This window comes from Python bivittatus, unplaced genomic scaffold, assembly GCF_059951505.1.
Source record: "Python bivittatus isolate LINGU-HERP-01145 unplaced genomic scaffold, Pbiv_v1 ctg000980_np1212, whole genome shotgun sequence".
In the NCBI taxonomy this organism is placed as follows: Eukaryota; Metazoa; Chordata; class Lepidosauria; order Squamata; family Pythonidae; genus Python; species Python bivittatus.
The window spans coordinates 22432452-22459405 of record NW_028277125.1 but is presented as its reverse complement, the minus strand read 5'-3'; the positions used below and the strand labels follow the sequence as shown (position 1 = coordinate 22459405).

The following is a 26954-nucleotide window of genomic DNA, read 5'->3' as shown; positions in this document are numbered from 1 at the left end:
ATCCTAGTCTACATCAGGTTTTCTTGGGGAAGGGCTTATGACTCAAAGGACAGCTATGATCTAAAAGGGTTGTATACATCACTTCCAAAAATAAAATGGGTTGCAACTGATTTGAAATGAACCAGAAATCATGGTGCAAAGCAAAAGTCATGATCAAAGACAAAGAAATTATAGAATCATACCAAGGTTCAGGAAGACTGTATTACTTAAGTAAAGCTCTGGTGCTTCTTCCTGTCCAGGAAGATCCATTGCGTTTAGTTTTGATGAACAGAATCAGTTTGGAGTCTGGGGGTACCTCAATGAGGAGCTGTCTAGAATGTACTGATTCACCACAAAGAAGCTGAGAAAATCCTGCAAGCACATGTCAATATTTCAAGGGAAAATGCTTGGCTCTAAAACACTCTCCTTTTGAATACACTGGGCATTTTATAAATAAGAGACCATTCCAATATTCAGTCCCCAAGTGCAGGCTGTTGGACAGAAACACCATATGCTGCTTCTTATCCTGTAGTAAGGGAAAGGCATGTGGAAACAATTTCCATAATGACTGTCACATCAGGTCACTATTACCCATTTGGTAAGAGACAGGAAGATTTTACCATGATCATTGTTGACTTTTTGACATGTACAAATTACAGGCCAGTTGTCCAGACTTAGAAAAAAAACAGCCTGTTCCTCCTTGTGCATGTGTAAATGTACACATAAGGTGTGCATATTGTGCCAGTATTAACAGAAGGCAGTATGTTGCACATTGCTTACTACCTAGAATCATTTAATCTTGAAATATAAATAATAGGATCACAAAATATTTATTCATAACTAGGTACATTATTTCAAAGCTTGCTAGAAAACTATGTAGTAATTCATGTTTTCTTTGTATTAGATATGAAATGGTAAGAGATATTAGAGGAGTGTCTTTGATAAAATAATCCACCAACTAACAATACTTCAGCACCACTATTGTGAATGCAGGATAACCCAGGATTGCCCCATCTGTAATAACATAATTTTCAAAACTTAGAACAAAATATCAAACATTATTGTGCAACTCTGCTGGCCAGAAAGTGAATTAATATTTAGTAGGGCTACAGTATTACATTTTTGTATCACTACCTAGACTTTAAATCCTTCTCCGAACCTAGTGCTGAGATGCCATTCAAAATAAGGCTGAGCAGCTCTAGAAACCAGTTTCCCTTGCTTTTCAGATTGTGCAAGGATTCATCTACTGTAAAAGATTGCAGACAAATCTGTGAAATTGACTGGAGCTCTTTCTGCAGGGGAACACTATAAAATTAATCAATACAGCAGCTCTTTCCCCTGGAAGCCAGCTCTTTGCTAAATGAGTCTGGCCATTCCTTGCTTCGTGAGTGTTGAGTTTATGACTAAATCCTGTTGGCTTCATATCTCCCTTCATATCTGATGAGAAAGAAGAAAAAGCGAGGAAGCTTGACAATATCAAAAGTAGAAGAAATATTCCACAGCATGTAAAAGTCATAAGTGTTATTAGCTGTTCTGTTGAGGCTTGATCACTTTTATCTTTATAGGGGTCATTTCCTTTCTTCTAAGGAGAGCTATTATTGCCTGGGATGGCTCAGAGGCAATACCAAATGAGAGACGGTTTCCTACTGGGCTCTCTTACATTTTCAGGAGGTTGTAGTTAGAGAACAGAAGCACAAAAGCCTGCTCTCACCCTGCTGAGATTGATACAGCCTGCTTCACATTCTCCAAACTCCTGAAACAACGCAAAGAGGAATATGTTCTCATTTTATCTATACCACTTTTTAAATATCCTTTATCCATAAACACTTTTTCATTAACACTGATGAAAAACATTCAGGGAGGATATGAACTTTTCCCAAATTCACATGTTTTTGCTTGTTGACACATGCATAATTGATTTCTGTTTATGCTCTACAGGTTTTGTATGGCACAACCTCAGATGCTGCAAGTTGGCGCCGTTGTGCAAATTATGTCAACAGCGTTATGTGGAATGCTGTGGGAAGGCTTTATGTAGCAGAAGCCTTTGCTGGAGAGAGTAAACATGTGGTAATTATCATTAATATGATACTTAAAGACAGGTTGGATTCATATATATGGCAGGGATATTGCAGTAGAAGTTTGGAAATCAAACCAGGCATACTTAATGACTGTTTGGAAGGATCCTGTAGTTCCATTTTATGAGACCAGGCAAGGAATGGGAGCAAGAATGACAGTATTCTGGGCTCATACCATTGCTGCAGAGCAGAAGGAAGGGAACTGTTATGCTTCTGACAACCAGTTTAGCCTCTGTTGGCAAAATAGTATCTGTCATTTGCAACACGCTGTCAGATCACTTCTTGACTCCATCCTGCAGCACCAATCTACTCTGGACCCTTTGCCCCTGCCATTTACTATTTTAAAAAGTAATGCACTCTGGGGCAATGTTACCTGCAGGCATGAGGCCCACAGAAAGGGCAAAAAATAACATGCCACCTGCAGGAGTACATCTTTGATGGCTGTTGGAAAGGGAGCCATCAGGTTCTACATGATTATGCTCCTTCATATCTGCAGCCTCAGTTTGGGGAAGCAAGCTGGTTTTCTTCGGCTGAAGTGGGTGAAGGTTATTGCAATCTCTGAGGCACTACAGTAGCAGCAGCTTTCCGAAATGTGACTCCTGTTCAGAAGGCACATGTCAAGCAACTGCTGCAATATCTATGGCTTTTATAAAAGCAGTATGAGACATACGCCTTGTAACAGCAGAGAAATGAGAGGTGCTGGAAAGGCCAAGTGTTTGAGAGCATCCTAAGCATGGCAGTGACATATTCCTGCCGCTGCTGTTATGGATATTTGTTTGGTATTTATTCTCCAATGTTCTATCTGGCAACAGATTGATATCCTTCCTGGGCATTTGTTGCAAGTTTTTCTTCCCCTTCATCTCCTTGGAAAAAGCACTTGGATTGTCTCCTTTCCCCTATCTTGTTCCTAGGTTTTGCCCTGTCTCTACTCAATTGAATAAGCTAATCCTACTGGAGAATGTAACATTAATCCTTTAGTCAGGTTCACAATGCCTACAGAAAACTTCTAGATTTGGTTTTCCATGCTTATTTTCCTTTATTTTGTTTGTTTAGTAGGATCCCTCTGCTCCTAGTACAGGGAACCTTTCTGTCCCAAGAGGGAATTTTGAAAGCACAGGGTGGGCATGCTCACCATTCAGCAACCTTGGAGGACTTATCAGTTCCAAAATGGCTGCCATGGTTGGGCAGAATGGGAAAAAGCTCCTAGGATGCTCCATACTATTCCAGTGAAATGTTATAGGCTCCAAATGATGGCTGCAAATCATTATGAACCTAAAGATGGTGCCTTGCTTTGTACCATGCCAGCTTCTTATTTCATGAGATTTAAAAGTTAGGTGGATAAGGAGTCTGGTAGGCATGGAGGTGTCCTGAGCCCCCTATTGTCTACCCTTTGCCTGGACATAATAGTGCTGCATCTTGACATACATTGCATTCAGCAGCATACAGAAGCCACAATTCTCCCCCAAACTATCAAAAAAGCCAGTAGTGGGGGAAATGGATTTTTGGAGGACAATAGAGTCAGGATGGTGATTGGAGTATGCATGACGGTGTATACAACCACACAGATAAGACGTAATGTCCATCTCAATCCACTTTATAGCAGCTATCCAAACCTGGTACTGGATAGGAGTTTCAGAGTTGCAATAGAAAACACCTGAAGGGCACTCTGCAGAGGAAAACTGAATGACACACTATCTAGTAGTAAGAAGCTGAGTTGCTGGTTGCCCCAAAAAGAAAATATATAAAGAATGATTTTCTTTTTTAATCCTGTACTCGGGAGCATTGAAAAGCAGTTTTAAGAAGCTAGTAGATATCAATATCCTTTGACAGCCAGGCTGATGTTGGGTATGTGTTGCCCTTTTAGGACAATAAGACACATGATGACTTTGGGGATAACCTGTATTCAGATTGTATCTTGCTGTTACAGTGGCTAGATCCATGGGTGCAAACCCATATTGCAATCCTTTAATAACACAATTCAGTGGTACAAGTACTTTATCCAGGAAATTGGAACCAGATACTGTCCACTGTAATGGGGACTTTCTGGATTGGTTTGCAGCATATGCATTTAATAAATAAATAAGGTTTAATTTTTCTCAGAATGAATGTATTGGCATCTTCTAACATTTTTCAGCAAAATCTCTAGCGCACCAATAAATATATATGCTTTGTATGAGAAAAATTCCAGCTTTAATCCTAGAATCTCTAAACAGGTGATAAAAAACAATACCCAGCTATAGCATAATATTATCTCAACATTAGCACTAATTAGTTTTCATTTGAATGCATAGACATATTTTAAATTATTGTTTTGAAGATCTATTCCACTTGATTAGTTTTGCAGTGATTTAATTTTTTGCCATTGTCAGCTTATTCTGAAAAAAACAAAAATACAGTATTTCTGGCAACAACAGTTGGAATATAACACCTCAAAACATGATCTATGACTAAATTGGATAATTAAGCATATTACCCTAGATATGTCTAGTCAGAAGTGAGTCTCACTAAGTTTATTAGTCTTCCTTTCAGGTAAGCAGCTGTAGGATTAATCTTAATCTTATTGTACCATATATTCCCAGGTTCAAGAAATGATTACACAAATCCGTGAAGTTTTTATAAAAACACTGGAAGAACTCTCTTGGATGGATGCCGAAACCAAAAAGAAAGCAGAACAAAAGGCAAGGATCGTTTAAGGGTTATCTTGTAATTTAAGAATACTTTCTTCCTTCAAAATCTGAACAGTACAGGCTATCTACCAAAAGAATAATGTGTGTGTGAGAGAGAAAGAAAACAAATGTATCATTCTTCACATAAGCTATTGGCTAATTCTCAAAGGGTCACTTTTTCAAGCTGACAGAAACAGACAAATATTGGTGGCTACTACAATTAATTAAGTACAGCTTACAGTTGTACTCTTAACTTATCTGTGCACCCTGTTTGTCCTAGAGAGCATTGTAAAATGAAGTGATATATAGATGCTTCAAAGTGATGTTTTATGGTGAGTCATTCTGCATTATCCATAACAAGTTACAAGAAAAGGTCCAGACAATGTCATCTTCCATTTGTAACCATTCTGTGTTTTTCCATTGCTTCTCTCATTATTTTTCCTGCTAGGAAAAAAAATTGTTAAGGAGGGAGAAAAGGAACAGATATGCAAGACCTTCTGATCAGTAATCCCAAAAAGCACTGGTTTGGAAACATTCTAAGAACTTGTCTTTGATTAACTAGGTGGTGTCATCCTGCGATTTGACTTAGACCTCTAGTTTATATTAAAAAATAAACTAAACTGTATGTGAAAAGCCCACAGTATTGGATAGTTGAGTTCCTAATTCAATTCTTAGCTTGACTGTTAAAAAGTTCTCAGTATGAATTACTTACAGAGATATTCTGAGAATAAGATAGGGTAGAGAGGACCGCATTTACTACCTTGAGTTCCTAGAGGAAAAGTAGGAAATAAATGTAATAAATATGAAGATATATCTTTGTGTGGCTTTAGCATCAATTCAACAAGCAGAAATAGGTAACATGAAAACGCAATATTTCTGGCATTCATCAACTCAGAGTGGAGTTATGTCTTGCTTAAATGGTGACTAAGGGGTTTTTTGTATTGTAATGAAAAGGGGGAAAAAAAAGAGAGAGCAATTCAGAAGCCTGAATTGACTATAATTTGTTGTGGTATTTTTCTATTGGAAATCCCAGAAAGAATCTTCAGGGAAATCTTGGCATCAGAGAATGGTATCATGATTGGGTTGTAAAAACTAAAAGATCTGATTGAAAAGCCTTGTAAGTTGATAGACAAATTCTGACTATTTCCTGTGCTGCTTGAATTTACAATTTGATTCCAATTCATTTTGTATCGTGGTTTATTTTTAGGCTACAGCAATTAGAGAACGAATTGGCTACCCTGATGAGATTATGACAGATCCTAACAAACTAAATCAGGAGTACAAAGATGTAAGTATTTATTAAATGTATTGTAAGCAACAGATATTATGTGTCCATAGTGATGATACAAATTAAAAAAAAACTCATTTGAGATATAGTGCACAGGAAGATCCCCTGTTATGGGTCCTTTGCGCAGCTCTTATTCATTGTAAAAGAACTCCTTCAAGAATCCTGCACAGATTTTAGTAATCATCCACTATTCTGTACGTACCCGGAAATTGTATTTCTGGCTACAGTATTAGGAGTTTTAAAATTGCACAAAGAAACTCCTTAAACATTATCATTTGCACACTGCCCCTCTCCCCAGCTTACTGAGGACCTATAGAAGGCTTTTCCAGTAGTAATTGCATTAAATTTAAATTAGAAAACACAAAACTATGACTGTAATTTTATAAAAGCTATACCGGTAGAGACATCTCAGGTAGAAGTTTTAATAGGAAAACATGCCATTGCTATCTTTTTAAGCCAATCATTATTTATTGTTTGATTAAATCTAGAAGTAAAAATGGAATGCAAGATGAATGCATATTTTAAAGGGTTACAGAAATTACCCAAGTTAATAAGCTGAGATAGTTCTACCAGATAGTTAGATATGATTTCATGTTGAACAGCTGGCACTTTCTGTTAATTATGAAGTGTCTGACCCATTTTACCTTCATTTGGCAACTGCTTAAAATGCATACAGATCATCTTATGAGCAGTGATACTTCTGTCCTGGAATGTGGTAAGGTTGCTTTTGAGATTACACAAAGCACATTTGCTTTCCCAGATGGAAAATATTTTTTACTTTTATTTATTTATTCATTCATCATATTTATATGGCCACCCATCTCACAGACAAGTGACTCTGGGTGGCATACAGCAAAGCTAAAAAGAAGATATACAAACAAGTATTAATATCCATATTGGAATACCAACAACATTACTCAATAAAAGCTTACAGGAGACAGGGTTAGAAAGAAGCCCCTGGAGGAATCTCTGGCTTATAATATTTTCCATCCACAAGGGTGGCTTAATTGCAAATTGTTATGGACAGTCCCTAAAATCTAGCATGGTCAGTTCACAACAATCTTACTGATTATTCTAAAATGTTGATTATGGCACTTAGCTAGGAAATACTTTCATAGACTTAAATCAATGATAATCAAGCCACAAGATCTCATTGGAATGGGTTGTATTTATATACTAAATAATGACTAAAACTAGGAGGGTAAAGTATCAAAAAAATGTGCTTTGCAGAACTTAGGGAATATTAAAACAGACTTAAAAGATTTGAAGGATACACACAACTATTGCTGTTGTTACTATTAGAAGTGTAATCAAATAAAGCAATAAAAAACCATTCTCCAGATGTACAGTAAAATACATCAGGATAAGGACTGGGTAGCAACACAATATATACAGATCACAATTTTCACTACAATATTCTAAAGGGAATCCTATGTCTATCCTGGCTCCACCAGCTGCTAGATCACATGTATTAGTACAGCAGCTAATTAGACTTATATTTTAGGGACCCTGTTTCTATCATCTATCTATCATCTATAACATCAAAATCAACTCTTAGTTTATACCTTCATTAATGTAATCTTCTGTCATTACTATTCCAGCATTATGCCTTGTATGTAGGACATCTACAGTATAACATTTGGTAGACTGGGGTTTACGGCTAAGTGAGCAAGGGGTTAATTGTGCAGATATTGTGCTCAAAAGTCTTGTGTTACTGAGCTGTGCCAGAATGGGATCATGAAACCGTTTGTTGTTCACCCATGTTTTCTTGCTAGCTCTACTTTGTTTTATTTCAAGAGGGAGAAACAAGAGAAAAGTATAGGCATAGTCAGGATAACTCTATGGTTTGGTAGAGATAAAGTTTTCTTTAAATTGAGTTCAGTTCTTGTTGACTTCATGGACATTCCATGCAATTTATTTGGCAACAATATCAAAGTGATTTTCCAGTGCCTTTTTCTGGGATGTTTTACCAACTTCCCAATCTTGGAACTTCCTGGAAATCTCCCTTACAAGTATTCTTTCAGTCCAATGCTGCTTAGGTTTTTGAGATCATCCAAGGTTGGCTAGAGGCTGCCACCTGGTTGGGTGCAGAGAAAAAGGGAGAAAATGCTGAGGGAAAAATAAATCTAAAGGGAAGCAGAAAGAAGTAAATCAAAGGATCTCTAAGAAGAATCCAATAAGCACAGTATCCATAAAATGCTGATAGTCTGCTATGGAGTGAAGGAGGAGAATAGAATGGAATATCCTGAAAGAAGGGTATACCTGATCAGTTGGAACTCTGTACAGAACAATCCATACTGGTTACAGGTACCATATATAATATAAATGCTACCCTGTGGGATAAGATAGATAGAGAAAATGAGAATCCTTTAGGAGTGTGCAGGGTATCTTGCACATGCTTATACTTGAACTGTAAACATAAGTCCAATATGCACCTCTCTCTTTCTCTTTGATTGTGATTACACAAAATATTAACCCATGGTTAATTGAGTCAACATTTATTAAATGAATTAAATTGCCTTTGCACAACACACTGAACTGTAAACTAGCCACAGTGGCTAGGTTTACACAGCACATCTAGCCAAAAACTAGCCAACCACATTTTAGCCTAATATTTTGCATGAACGGAGTTTCTGCGTGTATATGTGTCTTTCTGTATGTATAACAAATGCTATTGCTCATTCTCTCTATTTCTCTCTATTTAAGTTGAACTACAGTGAAGAAGAATATTTTGAGAATATGATTAAGAACTTAAAATTTGGCCAGAAGGAAGGGCTAAAGAAACTTAGAGAAAAAGTGAACAAAGAAGAGTACGTATTTATATGGTTTGAACTTAAATATGGATAGTTGGGTATTTGTAAGTAGCATCTCTTTGTAATCAAAAAGACTGTACCAACTTCATGATGTAGTGATCATTCCATATGCTAAAAGCAAAAGTAGGCAACCTGTTGCCCCTGGGCTGGATGGCTTCCCATAATTACAATATCCCTCTCTACTTTGCTTTCCTTCTTCAGTATACTTATTGCTGCAATTGCAGTGTGCAATTGGCACACTGCTGCCAATTTCCTCAGTGTGTTTTTGAGAAAATGTTTCTGTACACATATGAATGTGTACTTGTGCAGTCCCTAACCCATGATCCACTCTTGATTGTGGCCCTTGAGCTAAAAATCTTACCTTTCCATGTTGTAAAGGAATGTTCTAAAACTCCAGCTGTAGCACCAGGAGAATCTCCCTGAGTTCAGGTACACATAGTTCTGGGGTCACTTTCCCATAATCTTTCCCTACAGGTCACATCTGCCTTAACTGTTAGTTCTATTACCTGACAGATGTGCAACAGTGATAGGATAAATACACATGCTGAGAAATCCCATCATCACCTATTATAAAAAGCTTCATGGTATAGTTGTGTGATGTGAGCAATTTCTATTTGACCAAGAACTCTGAATGATGTGCCTCCCAAAGACTGAAGAACCTTCCAACATTAAGACTGAAGACTCTATAACTTTCCACAAGCTTTTCCAAGGACCTTCAACCCAACCTTCCTTTATTATCCCTTCTTTCCCCAAGAGGAAAAAAAAATGTCTCATCTTGCAGAAGAGAGAATGAGTAGTGAATGGAGCAAGGTTCCTTAAACAGCAGAAGCTCAGAAGATTTCTGGTTGGTTGGGATGCTCTGATAGTCTTTCCCCACCAGTAATGATGATAGGGTCTGTAATCAACTGGGTCATTTCCAGCTCAGCGCCTTCATATGCTGATGATCCACTGCCTTTTCCTATACAGTGAGGCACTTTGGGAAAGGGAATGGAGATAGCAGACCAAGTAGGGCAAGGCAGACTCAAGCCAATTGAGGCAAAATCCTGGATGAGTTGGACTGTGCCTACTTCCATTCTGCTTGATGGAATTAATATAAGCAGGAGTGTTTGCTTCATGGAGTAGCACTTGATCTCAATGATAACTCTATTTTAGTTCCTATGCACATGTAAGTGAATGTACAGGGACCACTCTCAGATATTTTACCTCAGCCTCCAGATGTATTTGGACTAAAACTTCCAGAATTCCCTGCTATCATGTGGAAGGCTGCCCAGGGACTGCAACTATAATAAAACTATGATCCATGTAGCATTGCTGGCTCATTGAATGCACATTCCATTCCTTTAACTGTGATGAAGATACATTTGCAGCAGCCCTCAGAGATTCACTAGGACAGTGTATTCTTTTTTTAGATAATAATGGGTGGAGTGATCTTCAGAGCACCCCGTATTATTATTATCAGTAAACTTCTTCATGCAAATCGTTTTATTTTTTGTTATAATATTATAACAATAGCCAGGCAAAATCAGCTTTTGACAAATGGCGTGATGTGAGTCTGAACAATATTAGTGATTCACAGAAAAGTATTTCTGGTCAAGGTGCATAAATTCACCAAACAGCTCTTGTATTCATGGCACAACAATGGAAACAATGAGAAATAAATATGAATAGTACTGATATGCATAGGGGGTAATAGCATCATGGAATAAGTCGTTATGAGGAAGAAATGTGAACTTTAAGACTTCTTACATGAAGAATGTCATACAGAATTAATGTATGAGAACCAATTGCACAATGACAAACTACCAAGATAGTCAAACAGCTTCTACTGTGAAAAAACAAGCTTTTTATCTTGATTAGGAAAAGATGGAGATTCATGTGCATTAGTTTCCATGCAATCCGTGGGGAATAAGCCAGGATAGAGTAATCCAAAAAATGCTTATCCATGGACTTGAGTAATTCAAAGTAAGCCAATAAAGAAATGTTTGTTATGGATAAATAAATAGTGTAATTATGTTGAAATAATCGTTAAATTGCTGTCGTATTTTGGTTTATCTTAATGAGGCATCATTTACTCAGCACTTAACAAGGCAGAACATTGCTTGTTCTTCAAAGTAGAGAAGGCCTGTCAACATGAGTTTGATATAGTTCCCTAAATATGGATACATTTAGTTATTTTATTTCTTGTACTGAAGAATTGTAAGGACTGTTGATTCAGTTCCAATATATTTGTGAAACATATTACAGACATTTCAGGTCAGAATTCCATCTGTAGAGTCTAGTTCTTCTCTTCCATTATTGGCAAATATAATACAAGGAAAACTAACAGATTTATATGGTCACTACATATACAGAAGAGTACCCAAGGGAAAACAGAAGAGCTCAAGGTTCATTGTAGGCTTACATCATAAACATTAGATTGTGGCTTATTTCATCTCAGTGAGAGTCATTTATGAGTATGAAAAGATTGAACAGCAAAGCTGCAGCCATGATCCAATCCATCATCCCAGCCAAGCTAATAGAGAAGCTCACTAGCAAATAAAATGCTGTGCAAAGCTTCACCCTTGTTATGGTTCTTCTTTAAATCACCAGCAGTATGCCCTGTACATGTTTTTTTTTTTAATGTTATCCAGATTTAGAGGAATTAAAATCTATTGTGTTCCCTCCTTCCATGGATGTCAACTTTAACATTTTCATGCATCCCTTAAATTTTCTGTAGATGGATAAGTGGAGCTGCTGTTGTCAATGCCTTCTATTCAGCTAGCAGGAATCAAATTGGTAAGTTGAACATTGCTTAATCTAGCCCTCCCTACTTGCTGCCCTCCAGATGGGCTATCTATAATCCCACCCAACCAAGCTGTTGAGGAGTTGTAGTCTAACGCATGAGGAGGACATTAGATTGGAGGAAGCTGGTCTAATCACCAGTGAAAAAGAAAGTTATTTCTAGCCTCCTGTCAAATCCCAGCATTCATATGTACCTTGATTGGGTCAGAATTTTGAATTCATCTTCCTCTCCTTTCTGTCTACTCATCTTTCTATACTGAAGCCCAGATACTATTACATGCTTCTTGGGCCTCTCATGCTTTTGACTAGAAGCTCAAGACCTTGCTGTGTAGAATGCAATTCTTATCTGAGGTGGTTTTACTATATAGTCTTTCTGTCTCTTGTGATTTACTTTGGGTATATGCTGGGTTGGAGAGGAAATGTCTATTTAATTCTGTTTTCCTTTGGAAATTGTGAAATATCAAGCTGATAGATTCAGCAGAGCACAAAACAACTGGAAGGGAAAGTCCTTCCCAAGAGCATTGATTTCATTTCTCACCTCAGAGGGAGGTAAACCTTGCTGGCCTAAATGCAGCACTTTTTAAAATTATTATAGAAAAATAACCTTCCCAGATGGATATGGGGCTGAAAATTTGGGAGTTGTTTTATGCAGGAGAGTTGGGATTTTAAAAATATGCAGATTGTGAATCCACCCATTTCCAACTTCTTTGTGATTAAAAAAAAATGTTGAAAACTAGTAATATTGCTACTGAATTTCAGCAACTGAATCTGTGAATGTTCTGGGGATGTTTCAACCCCTATTTTAGCGAAACAAATTTAGAAGAGATAGTGCTGTCATATAATCACAGCATTGATAATGTTACTACTTCAATGTTCAAAGATGCACTGGAAAATTGTAAAACACCTTTTTATAAGCTGATGAACAGTTCCTAAAGAAGAAACAAATAACCAGGGATGGGTGGGTTTATCTAAAATTACCTCACCACTGTGACCATCAAGAAACTGAATAATTGAAATTTAGTATTAATCAGTCAATTGAAAAGAACAATTTCCATCAGTGGCACTAAGTGAAAGGGAGTGACAATTCTCCCTTTCACCCAAATGTGCTTTTATAATCTGCTTTGAAGGAAGCTGCAGAGAAAAACAGAAGATGAGAAAATTCCATAAATGGACTCTTACTTGAATGAAATTAGATTTTGCCATAGTAAATTCATGACAGAGGCAATACTCAAATGTCCTGATTCACTTCAATCACAGCAGTGTATTTTCAAAGTCACATTGAAAAATGCTTCTTAAAACTGGAGAAAGATGGGAGACTTTAAAAGCAGCTTCCCATGGAATTGAAAACATAGGTTCTTCTTACACACCTTTTATGTATCAGAGCCCTAAATGTGGCATATAAGTTACAGCATCATTTAAAGTTTGCAGTCATACCTGAAGTCCCAGTTAAATCAGAAGTCAGATTTATATTTTAAAAATGAAATTCATTTTCATTTAAGATCATTTTGAATTTTGTTTCTGCTTTCTGGAGTATTAGTCTCATTCCCAGTTTTGTATCATCTTCCACATTCATAAGCATTTCCTCCACTTCTTCTAAGTCTTTAATAAAAATGTTGAAGATTGAATTCTATGGCATGCCACTTAACTCCTCATTCAAGTTTGATAAGTAATCAATAATGAGCATTGTCTGATATGGTGTTTTGCCATCCATTTCATACTTAATTAGCTTGCTAATTAAAATATCATGAGAAATGCTTTGTCAAATGCTTTCCTGAAGTCAAGATATATTATATTCACAGCATTCTCACAATCTACCTGCTTAAAAAGTAAATTTAGCATAATCTGCCTACTTAAATAATGAAATTATAAGTCAAATCTTAACTTAATGGTTCAGTTGGGAGGATAAAGTGTCTGTTACCCTCAGATATCCATTAAATTGCATATTACATCATTTATAGTGATTTGCTTAATGATATAATTGAATAAGGGATGTAAATTGACCCAAATGGCATAATCTGTATTATGGCATCATTACATAAGTGACATAACTCATCATAAATGATGTACAATTACTGTAAATTTAACTGCTTTACCTGCTCTACATCAGATGCAATGGGCTTGTCTATTATTTGGAGCAGTTTGTCCTGTCTGAAATGTGGTCCATTTCATCTGAAATCCACTGAATTAGAGGCAGTTAAATCAAAATATCACTGTAGATTAGTTTGACAAGTCTTGTTTTTAACTTCTATTAATCACTATCTTGTTTTCAGAGATCTTATATATTGATTGCTTTATAATATGCTCTAGAATCTTCCCAGGTATCACTGTCATGCTTACAGTCTGCATTCTCTGGATCTTACTTTCCCCCTCTTTGAAGACGGACAATATTTAACCTTCTCCAGTCTTTAGTACTTCACCCATTTTCCAGGTTTCCTCAAAGAAAAGTTAAAGGTTCAGTTAGATCAGTGGCACATTATTTCAGTATTCTAGTATAAATTCCACCTGCCATTACATATATGAACTCATTCAAAACCACTGTGTATCTATTAAGATGAGATATAATCCATCTTCTTCAACCAGTTATTCACATTGTTCAATGGACCATTTATCCTGTCCTTAGACAAAACTGAGGCAAAATAGAAATTGAGTAGCAATGTCCTTTCTTTGTTACTAGTTTTCCTTATGCCATCTTTACATCCTGGGTCCTGCTAGGTGACATAGCTTGATTGACAGGACCAGGAGCAAGCCATTATGCATTTATATCTTGCTACAATCAAAAATGACTCTCAGAAGGATGCAAATGCAATGCAAAAAGAACAATAACTGAATTAAGTGGTTGGATGGGGTGATCTCCAAGGATTTCTTTGCTTGCATTTATTCTGGTTTTAAGTTCTGCATATGTACAAGATATTAACATTGGAATCCTTGGTCTCATATTTCTATATAGTTTTTCCTGCAGGTATTTTGCAGCCACCTTTCTTTAGTGCATCCCAGCCTAAGTCACTGAATTATGGTGGAATTGGCATGGTCATTGGTCATGAAATCACCCATGGCTTTGATGACAATGGTAAGACTTAAAAAAAAAACTATTTCATGAATGTTGTATGTTAAGAATTGCACATGAAAAGAGAGAATCCTGTTCTATTTATCAGTAATAACATTTTTTCAAGGGAAAAAAAGAACTAAGAAATTCTTCACCAATTGAGGATTGATCGATCGATTGATTGATTGGATTTATATCCTTCTTTTCCCCTCAAATTCCAGCACATCTTACCTGAGTACCTTCCTACATTTTATCCCCACAACAAACCTGTATGGTAAATTGGGCTGAGAAACAGTAAGTGGCCCCAAACCACCCAGTGAGTTTCATTGGATGAGTGTAGACTAGAACCTGAGTTCCCTATGTCTGGTCCAACACCTTAACCACTATGCCACACTAATGTAACATTACAGGGATAACTTTGCATATTATTGTAAGTACCTATTTATGTATATATCCCTTTTGCCTATTGTCCTGTCAGAACAACAACAAAGACACAAATCACCCAGCCCAGGCTTCTTGGGAATGCTTCTATTATATTAAAATGCCAATCAATTAACATACAAAGCATCACATCAAGGACCTCAGTTGCAGTTAGAATTTTGTAATAAAACAACTTATTGAAACTTTAGTTCTGTCATTCATATATTTTTATATAGCTGTACATCTAGATATACATCTATACTAGTAGTCCTCACTTACCAACCACAACTGGGACTGGCCTCACTTACCAACCACAATCCATCACTAAGCAGTGCGATCGTTAAGTGAAATGTCATGTGATTGTGCCGACTTACAACATCAGTTCTGTTGCAGTTGTTAAGCAAATCACCATGAGCCATTAAGTGTGATATCACATGACCATGACTTGCAACTTCAAGCTGGCTTCCCCACTGACTTTGCTTGTTGGAAGCAAGCTATGAAGGTTGCAAATAGGGACCCCATGACTGCGGGATGCTGCAACTGTCATAACTGCCAACCACCCGAATTGCAATCATGTGACTGTGGGGACACTGGGATGGTTGCAACTTCAAGGACCAGTTGTAAGTCTTCTATTTCAGTGCCATCGTAACTTTGAATGGACATTTAACAAGTGGTTCGTAAGCGAGGACTACCTGTATCTACATCTAGACAGAGATAGAGATAATATAGATACTCCTCCCATTCCTTACATCTATTTCAGATATCTAGTGTTGTTGTTTTTTTAAACATACTTTAGTCCTAGCCTGTCATGGTACTTTTTTATAAAGAAGTGGGAAACCTGCAGATTGCAATTTCTGCCAGTCATTAGATGTGCAAACAGAAAGCTTAGTGGAGTAAGTAATCCAGGTACTCTTTTTTCTGAAGCCAGCAAGCTAGTTGGAATAAGGTTAAGCCAATGGAAGGATAAATATTCTATGCCTGAGATCCATGGACTAAGCAGTCCTTGGAGAGGATGAAAGTTTCATTCTACTTAAGGTAGAATTAGATAACCACCACTAGATACCCAGGTATATGCTACACAGCTGAAAGGCATGCTGGCTGGATTCTTTGACAATGTGGCATAGAAACAATGTGTCTGAGAACAAGGTGTGATCTGGATAGTTCAGAACATACCCATATGCATCCATGGTGGGCAAAATATGTGATGTTGCACTGCGACCTCTGTTCCTTATGTACTTGCATGCCACTTCACAACACAAATGCAAAAGAATGGAGCTTATGTCATCTTATTACAACATAGGTTTTCTCATTTTGGTGTCATTGTAGTTACGAATAGATTCCTCTTTCCCAATACCTTTTCTGTGTTATTTTCCTCCTTTTCCAAGCTGTGAATTCACTACATATTTACTGATGGAAGATTAGCTTGAATGTGGGTATAGCAGTGTAAGCTCCAGGGCAGCTAAAAGAGTTGCTTTTTTAATATAGAAAAGGACATTGCTCAAGGCACAGCTCATATAGTGTTCATACTTTGCATATATTAGGATTTATTTATTTATTTATTTATTTATTTATTTATATTTCAAATTTAGTCGCTGCCCATCTCACTCAAAGAGCAACTCTAGGTGGTTTACAATAAAATAAGAATAAATACTGATTAAAATACAATAAAATGATGCTCATAAATAAATAACATCTTCCAAGACTCTGATGGTAAATAAAGGTTATTAACCTACGAGAGTGTCTTCAGGATGCCAGCCACCCCAGGGTTGGTTACCCTTCCTCACACCCCACGCAAGTTGGCAAACCAGGTCTTCACCCCTTTCTGGAAGGACAGGAGAGTGGGGGCTCGCCTCACCTCTGGGTTCCATAGGGAGAAAGCTCTCCTCCCAGACCCCACCAGTTGACATTCTTTCATAGATGGGGCCTGTAACATACCTTCTCTGCCTGACCGGGTGGGATAGGCCAATGTAATGGGGAAGAGAGGGTACCTCAGGTAACCTGGTCCTACCTTGAACTCTTAGGAAAAGTTTTCCAAAAGAAACCCTATAGTCTTGGAATATTAAGCCAGATGAATATGCTGTGCTATAATGCAGTTGTATTATCTATGCCTTCTTGATTGTTATCTATGCATAATTCATTTGTATATATGTTATTTCAGGTAGAAATTTTAATGCAGATGGGGACCTTGTAGATTGGTGGACTCAAGAATCTGCAAAAAATTTTAAAAGTCAGTCTCAGTGCATGGTATATCAGTATGGAAATTTCACATGGGATCTAGCTGGCGGACAAAACGTATGTGTCTTTTTCCATACAAAACTTACTATGTATATTTTGGGCATGCCCTTTTATTTCATCATGCAACAAAGCGTGTATATTTAGGGGAAAAGTTGTTGGAAGACTGGATATCTGCCCAGTAAATCTAAACATGTATGCACATGTGTGCCACATTTTAGATTTGTTCTCAAATTAGTTTCCTTCGGGATAAGCTCAACATTTGGATGGTTCTCATCTCTCAAGGTTCTTCTGCTAGGACTCAAAGATAGCATATTAAAATAGACCCCAGTTTGGACATAGTACTAAACTGATGCAGGCTGGAACATATGCATACAAATCTGAACCATGCACAGACATGCACAAACACACATGTGCTCACAACCCGCAATTGAGCATCAGGAGTAGCAGTGAGCCTCAGAGTCATGTTCTTCCCTTCTTATCAACTCACTCTCCTGAAAGGAGAAGATTGGAAGCTTCCACCCTTGCTTTTAAATGAACAAAAGATTTATCTGAACTATGAGAGTCCTGCTTCATTTTTAAACTGCTTTGATCCTTACTTGTTTAAACAAACCATAACTTAACTCTGGTCTTTGGTTAACTGGCATAACTGCACATTTCTGTCCAGATAGCATTATTGTCCAGTGTTCATGGATTTTTAAAGCAATTAAGATTTAAAATATGTGTTTTTATGTATTAAATGTATATGGGATGTGTTTTAGGGGTTTTATTATATATTGCAACTGTAATTTAAAAATGCATAAATACAAAAATATGCATGTATTTTAATTTAATTCTATGCTGCCTCTGAGAGTTTTAAAGCACAGTGCAAATGAGGGTTACAAATTTGAAAAATTTACCACCAAATTCAGCTATAAAAGATCCTGTGATTATTTAAATATAAATTGTTCAAGCTTCTCCTCATAGTAATGCTGGAGAAAGTAGAAAAGAAGAGCACATGGAAGCAAATTTGCTGCTGGGTGGACAACATGCAGCTCCAAGGTTGTGTGCAACCTCTGACTCCTTCATCCCCTTTTCTTTTGCAATTATGGATAAAAATCAGAGAAACCATTTCTACTATTTTGAAGCAGGAAGCCCACAAAACATGGAGAGCAAGCCCAAAATTAGGTTAATACCTAATAAAATAATTATAAAATAAAATAAAAATAATTCTAATTTTTAGAAACAAAGATTTCCCCCCATATCTCCCCATTAACACACAAAAAAAGTCCAGGAAGTAAGAATCAAATCCCAGCCCTACCTTCATATACAAGAAATCCTTATCTGCTTTCTATCATAGGCTTACCTTTGCGCACCCCCCCCCCTCGCTTTCTATTACTAAAGGTGCTCACCTTCCAGATTAGCATTATATCCAAAGAGGATCAAAATGTCAGTTGTTCAGTAAAATAAGGTTATTCATTTCAGTTAACTAGAATTTCAGTTTATCTAAATATACTATGCACTTACATTGCACTCTCTACCGTAGAAAAGATTGATTGATTCATTGATAGATTATGCTTACATACTATCAGGAGCTGGGTTTTTTATTACAGGGATATATAAATATAATAAATAGATATGTATTTTCAACGCAGCAATGTCAAGTTCCATCATTTTCATTCCATTAACAGTCTATATATGCTCATCTTTGCATTTAAATGGAGTTTTTACTCTGAGTTTCAAGCTCCTTCATTGATGTTGATGGGCTTCAAGAACAATAATGACCATTTCCAACATTCAGTTTGAAATCTGTGCAATATGGTTTGCTTATTTTGTGCAAGCAAAAGACCAATTTTTATAGGAAATGAAATATGTGAAGGGCAGTCTATATGTTATGGGGAACTTGAACTATGTGTGCAATAGATTATGTTACATACCTTCCTTCTGTGGGATTCCTTTCATAGAATCCTATAATGAAACATTTCCCTATAGACTTCACATTTTCTATTCCATTTTGACCTTGAAAGCATTCAATTTACTTCCTGGAGCTTGATCATTTTTAGTTAGTCAATTAGAAAAAAGGGAAGGGAAGGGAAGGGAAGGGAAGGGAAGGGAAGGGAAGGGAAGGGAAGGGAAGGGAAGGGAAGGGAAGGGAAAAGAGAAAGAGAGAGAGAGAGAGAGAGAGAGAGAAAGAAAGAAAGAAAGAAAGAAAGAAAGAAAGAAAGAAAGAAAGAAAGAAAGAAAGAAAGAAAGAAAGAAAGAAAGGAAAGAAGGTTAAGTTTTCATTTCTTCCTTTTTCCTTGCAGCTCAGTGGAATCAATACTCTTGGTGAAAATATTGCTGATAATGGTGGCATTAGACAAGCATACAGGGTGAGAAATGGCTATTTTCTCTTTCTTCACAGCTCAGATTATTATTTCTTGGAATATATTCATTGAAATACAGATTTTCAATGGTACTTCTTTGACACAGGTCTGGTTTATTAAACCCCTACAGTTTTTTTCCCCATACATACATACATACATCACTTTTCAATGCATAGTTGGTAATTTTATCCCCCAATTCTGCTCTTTCTTCAACTTTCCTCTCTTCTGTCTTCCACCACTTTATTTCCATATCTTTCAGAAGCTCTGGTGCATGTCACCATTATTTTCATTGCATAGTTGTGCAAGTTATGAATACAATATACTGTTAAATGGGAATTCTTCACTTGCTTCCTCAACCAGTTGCCCTCCTTAAATGTTGTACTAGAGTTCCATCATCCACAGTCAGCATAGGAAAGATGTTACTCTGAAAATCTGCTAAGATCCATGAATTTGTATGTGTTTAATGTGCCCTCAAAGATACATTACTTCATTATTTCACTAGGCATCTTCTCAGCATTCCATTGTGTGCACATTTCTTAATTTTAAAACCTGCTTGACTGTTTACAGAAGCAAACACGCAATTCACAGTTGCTACTTATAAGAAGAAATCAGTAGATCTGGGGTTGTGAAGAATATCTTGTGATGAATTAGGCATGCTATTGGGAGTTAATTAATTCACTGAGATATCATTTGATGAAATACTAAGTGATGTAAAACTCCCTCAAGGGTAGTCATGGAAAAAAATACTTCCTGCCTGATATTTCTTTTAAAATCTTAATTAAAGGAATACAGAACATATTGTCAAATTAACTGAATGTCCAAGGCAAAGTACATTCCAGTAAGGATCACACTGTTTTATCCATACAGAGATTACAAGTCTTTTATCTTTACTTTACATTTTAAAAGAATTTTCCTATCAGTAAATCATGATGAACTATATCAGAATAAGATACCTAAGAGATGTATTCCTTCCTTATTAAATGTATATTCCATACTAGTACAAAGTGATTCCTATGGATAATTTTTACTAAAAGTAAAATATATGAGTTCATTCATGAGGAACACTAACTTGCTTTTACATTTAACTTTGTGTTGTATGGAAGGAGCTGTGGGACATCACATTCTACCAGGTGATGAATTAATAAGCATGGAGTTGTATTCTTTGTCATGGTGATCCATCATAAACTGGGGGATCAAATTGGGAAAACAAAATAAAGTATAAAGATTGCACCAAAATTTCAGTATATTGGAGCTGTGAACTGATCTGAAAAAATCTGATGGGCATAAACATTATAGCAGAGCTCCATAACCCACCAAAACCTAATTTTCATTGCAAAGTAGAAGAAACTGGCATTTTAAGAGCCAACAACAGATTGAAATCCATTTTATATTTCATGTGGCATCCCAAAGTGTGAAGGAGAGAACCAAACTCTCTAACACTCACAATGAAATTCTCTGAGAGTGCGCCTGCAGGGGAATTTTACCATCCCTCCTTCACTGTTAATCTGACAAACAATGTTCAAACAACAAGCTGAGTAATCACAGTGTCCCACAGTGCTATTAATAGAGCAGGGCTGGTATTTACTATGGACATTAAGGTGATAAAAGAGAAAAAAGTTTTAACATTTTATTCATCTGTTGGAATCAGTTATAAGGAAGGCTAGACCTTTCAGAGGAACATTACCTTTGAGAATGAGATTTCAAAAAGATTTCGATACAAGCATAGATAGAAATGGAATTTAGAGAAATCTCCATCTGATTTGTAAAAAGAAGTTATAAATGGTTCATGTGGCATTATCTTCTGGCCACTTTCCCTACCAGTGTCCAGTATGTAAGTTGGTGTGTATTTGTATACCAAAACTAGCTGGTGATGCAAGCAGGGGAAAAAAAAACACTGACAAGGTTAGTTAATTACTTTAATACTGATCTACTGAGGCGGTGGGTGTATGAATGGCGCCTTATGCTGTCCTCTACAGTAGATGATTTGCATGCCAGCATACCAATAAAGCATGGCAGGAAGGGCTCCTGAACTCTACTGGAACATTTCCCTCTGCACGTGTTTTTGGAGGAGAGGGAAATAAGGCATTTTTAAAGCAAAACTTAATGACAGCCCTGTGCTGGACTGGCTCGCTCCTTTCCTGTTTATTAAATGGGTGTTGGCTAAATCAATGTAATGCCCTTGATTCTTATGATGGCTCAGTCCTCTTAGGCTTGCTTCCGATCCATATTTACCTGGGAATTCAATTCAGTGATACTTGTAATAAGGTTGTCCTGTTTCAGAACAGTAAACTCTTTCCCTTTCCTATTTATTTGCCAGGCCTATGAATCTTTTGTACAGAAGAACGGGGAAGAGAAACTGCTTCCCGGGCTTGACTTCAGCCATAAACAACTATTCTTTCTGAATTTTGCACAGGTATTATGCTTGGTTTTGATTGAAAGCTTTGCAAATTATCTTGAGTTACAATTTCACAGTTAAGTTGGAAACAGCAGGCTGGCTTTTCTCCTTCTAATATGAACTGGCAGGATTGCTAAGACGGCTGCCTTCATGGCCATCAGACCAAGAGGTGTGTGGCCTGTCAGATTAAGTTAATCACTCCTATATGGATGAATGCATTCTGGAGGTGAGCCAGGGAAACCAACTTGCATGTGACCCTGTGCTTTGTTTTTAGAACACTTTATATTTAGGAGTTGTCTAAGGCAGTGTTGTCCAAACTTGGCCATTTTAAGATGAGTGGACTTCAACTCCCAGAATTCCCCAGCCAGCATGAGCCCACTCATCTTAAAGTGGCCAAGTTTGGACAACACTGGTCTAAGGCCTTTTCCACTTGGCAGACTTGAGCAGCTTGATTCCTGCCCATAAACCAGCTGAAAATGAAGCCAACTTAAGATATCCCTTTTCAGATTTCAGTCCGTTCCTCCACTTTGGCCAGGCTGATGGCCTTGTTTTCTATGTGTACTGTGTTTCCCATAGTCCCTAACTGGTGGGTTCCCCTAGAGGGAAGGGAAAGGGGATTGAGAAAGGAGAAAGACCACCATTTTCTTAATTTTCATGTTACTTGGGATAAAATAGCAAAATGGCAGAACTCTTATCAATTTCAAGTCCATCCTTTCACTGCTTCATCAGTCAACCTTTTTTTTTTTTATAAAAAGCCTAGGTTTTCATCATTCCACTAGTGAACTTGGAAAAATAAAAATGGTCATGGAGGGGAGGGACCAGTGACTGGAGGGGAGGGAACATTCCTGCCAGAGTGCATAGTAGCCAATTAGAATAGAGGGGGTTCCTTACAATGAAATGAAGCACAGCAGGTGAACCCAACTATGCCATTTGAGCTGTCGCAACTTGAAACATTCAATTTCTGATGAGTAGCAGGAACAGATGGGCAGGGTTGCCTTCCCAATGGTCTGAAGGCAGACAGAGGACATTGTTATGCATTCCTGCTTCAAGAAATGATCAGTGGCTCATACTGGCACTGGGACAAGCTGCTTGTGCAGATCAACTATTAATATTCCCTGCACTATCTCAATTTTCTATTCCATGTCACAGCTTCGACCTCAGTAAAGTTAAAGTAGCAGCTGCAGTGAAATTATATTTTCTGCAAACTTTTCTTGTTTCCAAAGGTTTGGTGTGGGACATATAGGCCGGAATATGCTCTCAGTTCTATTAAAACTGATGTACACAGCCCTGGCAAATTCAGGTAGGTGTTTAAAGGAAAAATTTTTAAAAAGTGTTATTTATTTACAAATCAAAGTATGTTCCTTGTCTTCACAGGTTCATGCCATGCTAAATATGTAGGACTTTGAGACACCACCATGCTGTTTTTCTTTTTCCTTTTCTTTCTTTTTTTCATCATCATTCAATATTTCCTTCTCCCTCTCCTTGTTTCTGGAACAATTTGCATTCCAGGACATTTGATCAAGCAGGCATAATCCCCCATGTTCTCCCTCCTCTCTAATACAGCCAGGCCCATCATACTAACAACATCAGGCAAGGACATCCTGGGGGGATGGGGGGCGGGGTCAAAAAATTCAAGGTGACAGTAGCAACTATACAGCCACCATCTTGATTTTTTTGACCAGCACCACACCCAAAGAGATCTCTGGCATAAGGAGTGCTTTTATGTGCACCATGTAAGTCCATGTCCAAATAAGTGTTGGAGGATACTATAGGATTTGGGAATGGGAAGAGTTTTGATGGAAGTTGGGCTATTAACATTTAAATAAGTTCAGCATGTTCATAGCTAGTACAAAATGGCTGTTTGAAAAGTCTATCCATAACAACAGCCTGCACCCTACTATTTAAAAAGTAGTGTTTTCTGTTTTATTAAATTAAATGTTCTAATAATAGAAAGTAAGTTTAACATACCTGAGCCATCAACAAAATTTCACAACTGCACTTTGTCTTGGACAAATTTTGCTCTGTTTCACATCAGTTTTGAAAGGGAATCCTTTTGTTTTTATCCATCCTTATATCTATGTAATGAAATGTTTCATGAAACAGCGTGAAAATTCTGAATTTGTCATCAACTGTTTTTTTTTAATGTGTTTCTTAATCTGGAATGTTTCCAGATTACATTTTAGTTGGGGCAGATCTTTATCCTATTACTGACAGCATCATGACAAGCTGAGAAAGATTACATCTAATTCTATCATAACTTGTAACATATGCCCACTTCTTTCAGCCAAATATGTTGCAATCGGTAGTGCCTGTCTTAGTCTAGAAGCATAATTTCCTTTTAATTTAGATATATTTTATAGTCAGGTATCCAATCTATGCTTTCTGGGCAAGCATCAGAGATGTCACCAGGTCTTAGATTGTGCTAAATACAATATATGAAATCATAGAAATGAAAGTTAATCAATTTGCTAACATGGACCCAAAGTCCCAGCATTTGGAAAGTGGAAGAAAGCCAGCATGACATTTTTCTTCTTTAATGCTGATCCATGAAGTGGATCCAGCAGTACCAAACTTTGTTCATGTTTTCCTTGCTCTAAAGGGTCCTGGGAACACTGCAGAACAACCCGGAGTTTTCTGAGGCCTTTAAATGTACTGATAAAGATTACATGGATCCTGTGAAAAAGTGTCGTGTTTGGTAACAGAGTGGCAAATAGCAGAAGCCAAGAGGAACAAGACATCTGGAACATTTTAAGCGCAAAAGAAGTGACTTTGCTACAAGAGGGACCATAAGGATATATCAGGTGCACTAATAAAGTGATTTTTTTTAGGAAAGACAACAAAAAGCCTTGCTCAAAAAGCATCTCTCAGCAATTATTCTGACTAAACTAGGAAAATGATAAACTGCTTCACACACAAGGGGGGTTTATTTTTTTAATACATTAGAGTTCCTTGCTGATTTCCATTCAGCTTTCAGCTTTTACATTTTAGTCTGTTCATTAGCACATTTGCTTAAAAGCGAGTCCCACCCGTTTCGGTGGAACTTACTTTCAGGGATGTGTGCTCAGTTTGAACAATCTGAGTCCTATGAATGTGTTCTGAATTTTGTAATCAGATGAAAAAAGGGAACACCAAACAATGCAGAAGCTTGAATGTGAAATGTAGTGAGTGTGGGATTTAAAACCTCTCCCATTTTTGATCACATGCTTGTTTTTTCAGCAAATGGCCTTAGGAGCTTTAGGGCCCAGAAGAATCTGCCTGGGCCTTAAGTTGATATACCCTGAAACCCATTGGAACCTAGGTACTCTCTTACGACACTAGTGGTAGGAGCCAAGTATAGTTAGCTGTACAACTTTTGGCTCCCCATATAGTGTATATCCTTCTTCCAAGAAGAGATGTGCAAAGTCAGGAGGATATGGATGAATAACTGCAACACACATGGGGTGTATAATCAGATGTATAATGATCATGTGTGACTATCACAACCTGCTCTGTGTGCCATTACGTTCTGGGTTGGAGATAAGTGGTAGGCATTGCCCCATCACTGGATGAAAGAAAAATAGGCAAGGAAGCTGCCTTCTTTCAACCTCTTGTCACCTATTTTTATACTAAAGGATTTGTTGCCTCTTCTCAATTTCACACTGCATATGGGATTCCTCTTTCTTCCAGATGGAGGCCCTCTGTGGGCTCCAACTTAAAACCTCTGCTATTCCTGTTCCTTTCTATTTGAATTTGTGTTCCTCAGAATAATCCAAAGACAACTTGATACTCTATGGGAAGGGATTAACTATTGACCAAATGTGTTGTTTGCTGCTTTCTAAAGCCAAACAATACTGTAGATAATTTATTAATTTTTTAACATATCTTGTAATTAGTGCAGTTGTAATCAAATTCCTCCATGTTTTTCTAAGATTTTCCTGTTTTATCTCAAATTTTGGTCATTTTTTTAAAAAAGAAAAAACATGTTTATAAAATTATATAAGGTAATGCTTTTTTATATTTAATTCTGAACTATTCTGGTCATGAATGGGTGCATACCATTGGAATGTCAGGGTACAAACATTCTTTAAATGGTTAATTTTGAATACAAAGTCCTTTAGAAAAAGGATGTATTGATATATGGACAGATTTTGAGATAAACTTTCAAGAAAATGAAACACCAGGACATATATACCTAACACAAATAATGTTCATGATTCTTCTAAATCAGCAGGATCTTTGCTTCAGTAATAATGTTCCATATGTGGGTGTGTACATATCTGGACTCATAGTAGTAAAAATACTTAAAAATCTGCTGACGTGCCCTCCTGCAAGCTGACAAGAAACATATTGCTTCCAATATTGAAGCACACCAAGATTTCCAAAACAAATGAATAAATACCAGAATAGCTGATGACTTGACTGAGTCTGTCTCTGAGAATCTAAAGATTTTATGTGCATTTGAATTTTCAAATACATCATCTGATGAAGCATTTTGATAATTAAATTTAAGCAACATTTATTGTCTATAACCGTTTCAATGTGTGTATTTTTCTTGAAAAGGGTGACATAGGCATACAAAGGCATTCACTCATTCTGAACTATTGAACAGGTCAAATGTGACTTTTGGGGAGAATCACCAACATAACCAATCCATAACTGGTATAGTTTTCTTGTGGTAAAAGGAGCATTTCAGTCACAGCTATGATGATACAAAGCTGATGTTTTTAATGTTATTTTATATAAAACTTCAGATTCAATTGATAGTGATGGTATCTTATAACCTGATCCTATGGTTGCCATTTTTTCCACACAGTTTGTGCTCTGATTTTTTCAAGCTTGATTTTCTCTTAATATGGCAAACCATATTCTACCGAAGCATTTAAAATGGATCTATTCTTAGGCTTGAACTCTTCTAATCTTCAAGGACATGTTTTTTGC

The 26954-nt window shown here is 37.0% G+C and overlaps 1 protein-coding gene across 2 annotated transcripts in view; it reads left to right on the top strand.

Moving 5' to 3' along the window:
- Nucleotides 1-26545, top strand: part of MME (membrane metalloendopeptidase) — a 55236-nt gene extending 28691 nt beyond the window's left edge. For both annotated transcript variants that reach the window (XM_015889576.3, XM_015889575.3), the window contains exons 13-23: nucleotides 1918-2046; nucleotides 4634-4732; nucleotides 5928-6008; nucleotides 8715-8818; nucleotides 11538-11596; nucleotides 14550-14669; nucleotides 17224-17357; nucleotides 19583-19648; nucleotides 21960-22055; nucleotides 23261-23337; nucleotides 24637-26545. In XM_015889576.3, the coding sequence (XP_015745062.1) occupies nucleotides 1918-2046; nucleotides 4634-4732; nucleotides 5928-6008; nucleotides 8715-8818; nucleotides 11538-11596; nucleotides 14550-14669; nucleotides 17224-17357; nucleotides 19583-19648; nucleotides 21960-22055; nucleotides 23261-23337; nucleotides 24637-24736 (1065 nt within the window). In that variant the 3' untranslated portion in view covers nucleotides 24737-26545. The remainder of the gene's footprint in view (nucleotides 1-1917; nucleotides 2047-4633; nucleotides 4733-5927; nucleotides 6009-8714; nucleotides 8819-11537; nucleotides 11597-14549; nucleotides 14670-17223; nucleotides 17358-19582; nucleotides 19649-21959; nucleotides 22056-23260; nucleotides 23338-24636) is intronic.
- Nucleotides 26546-26954: the final 409 nt, after the last annotated feature.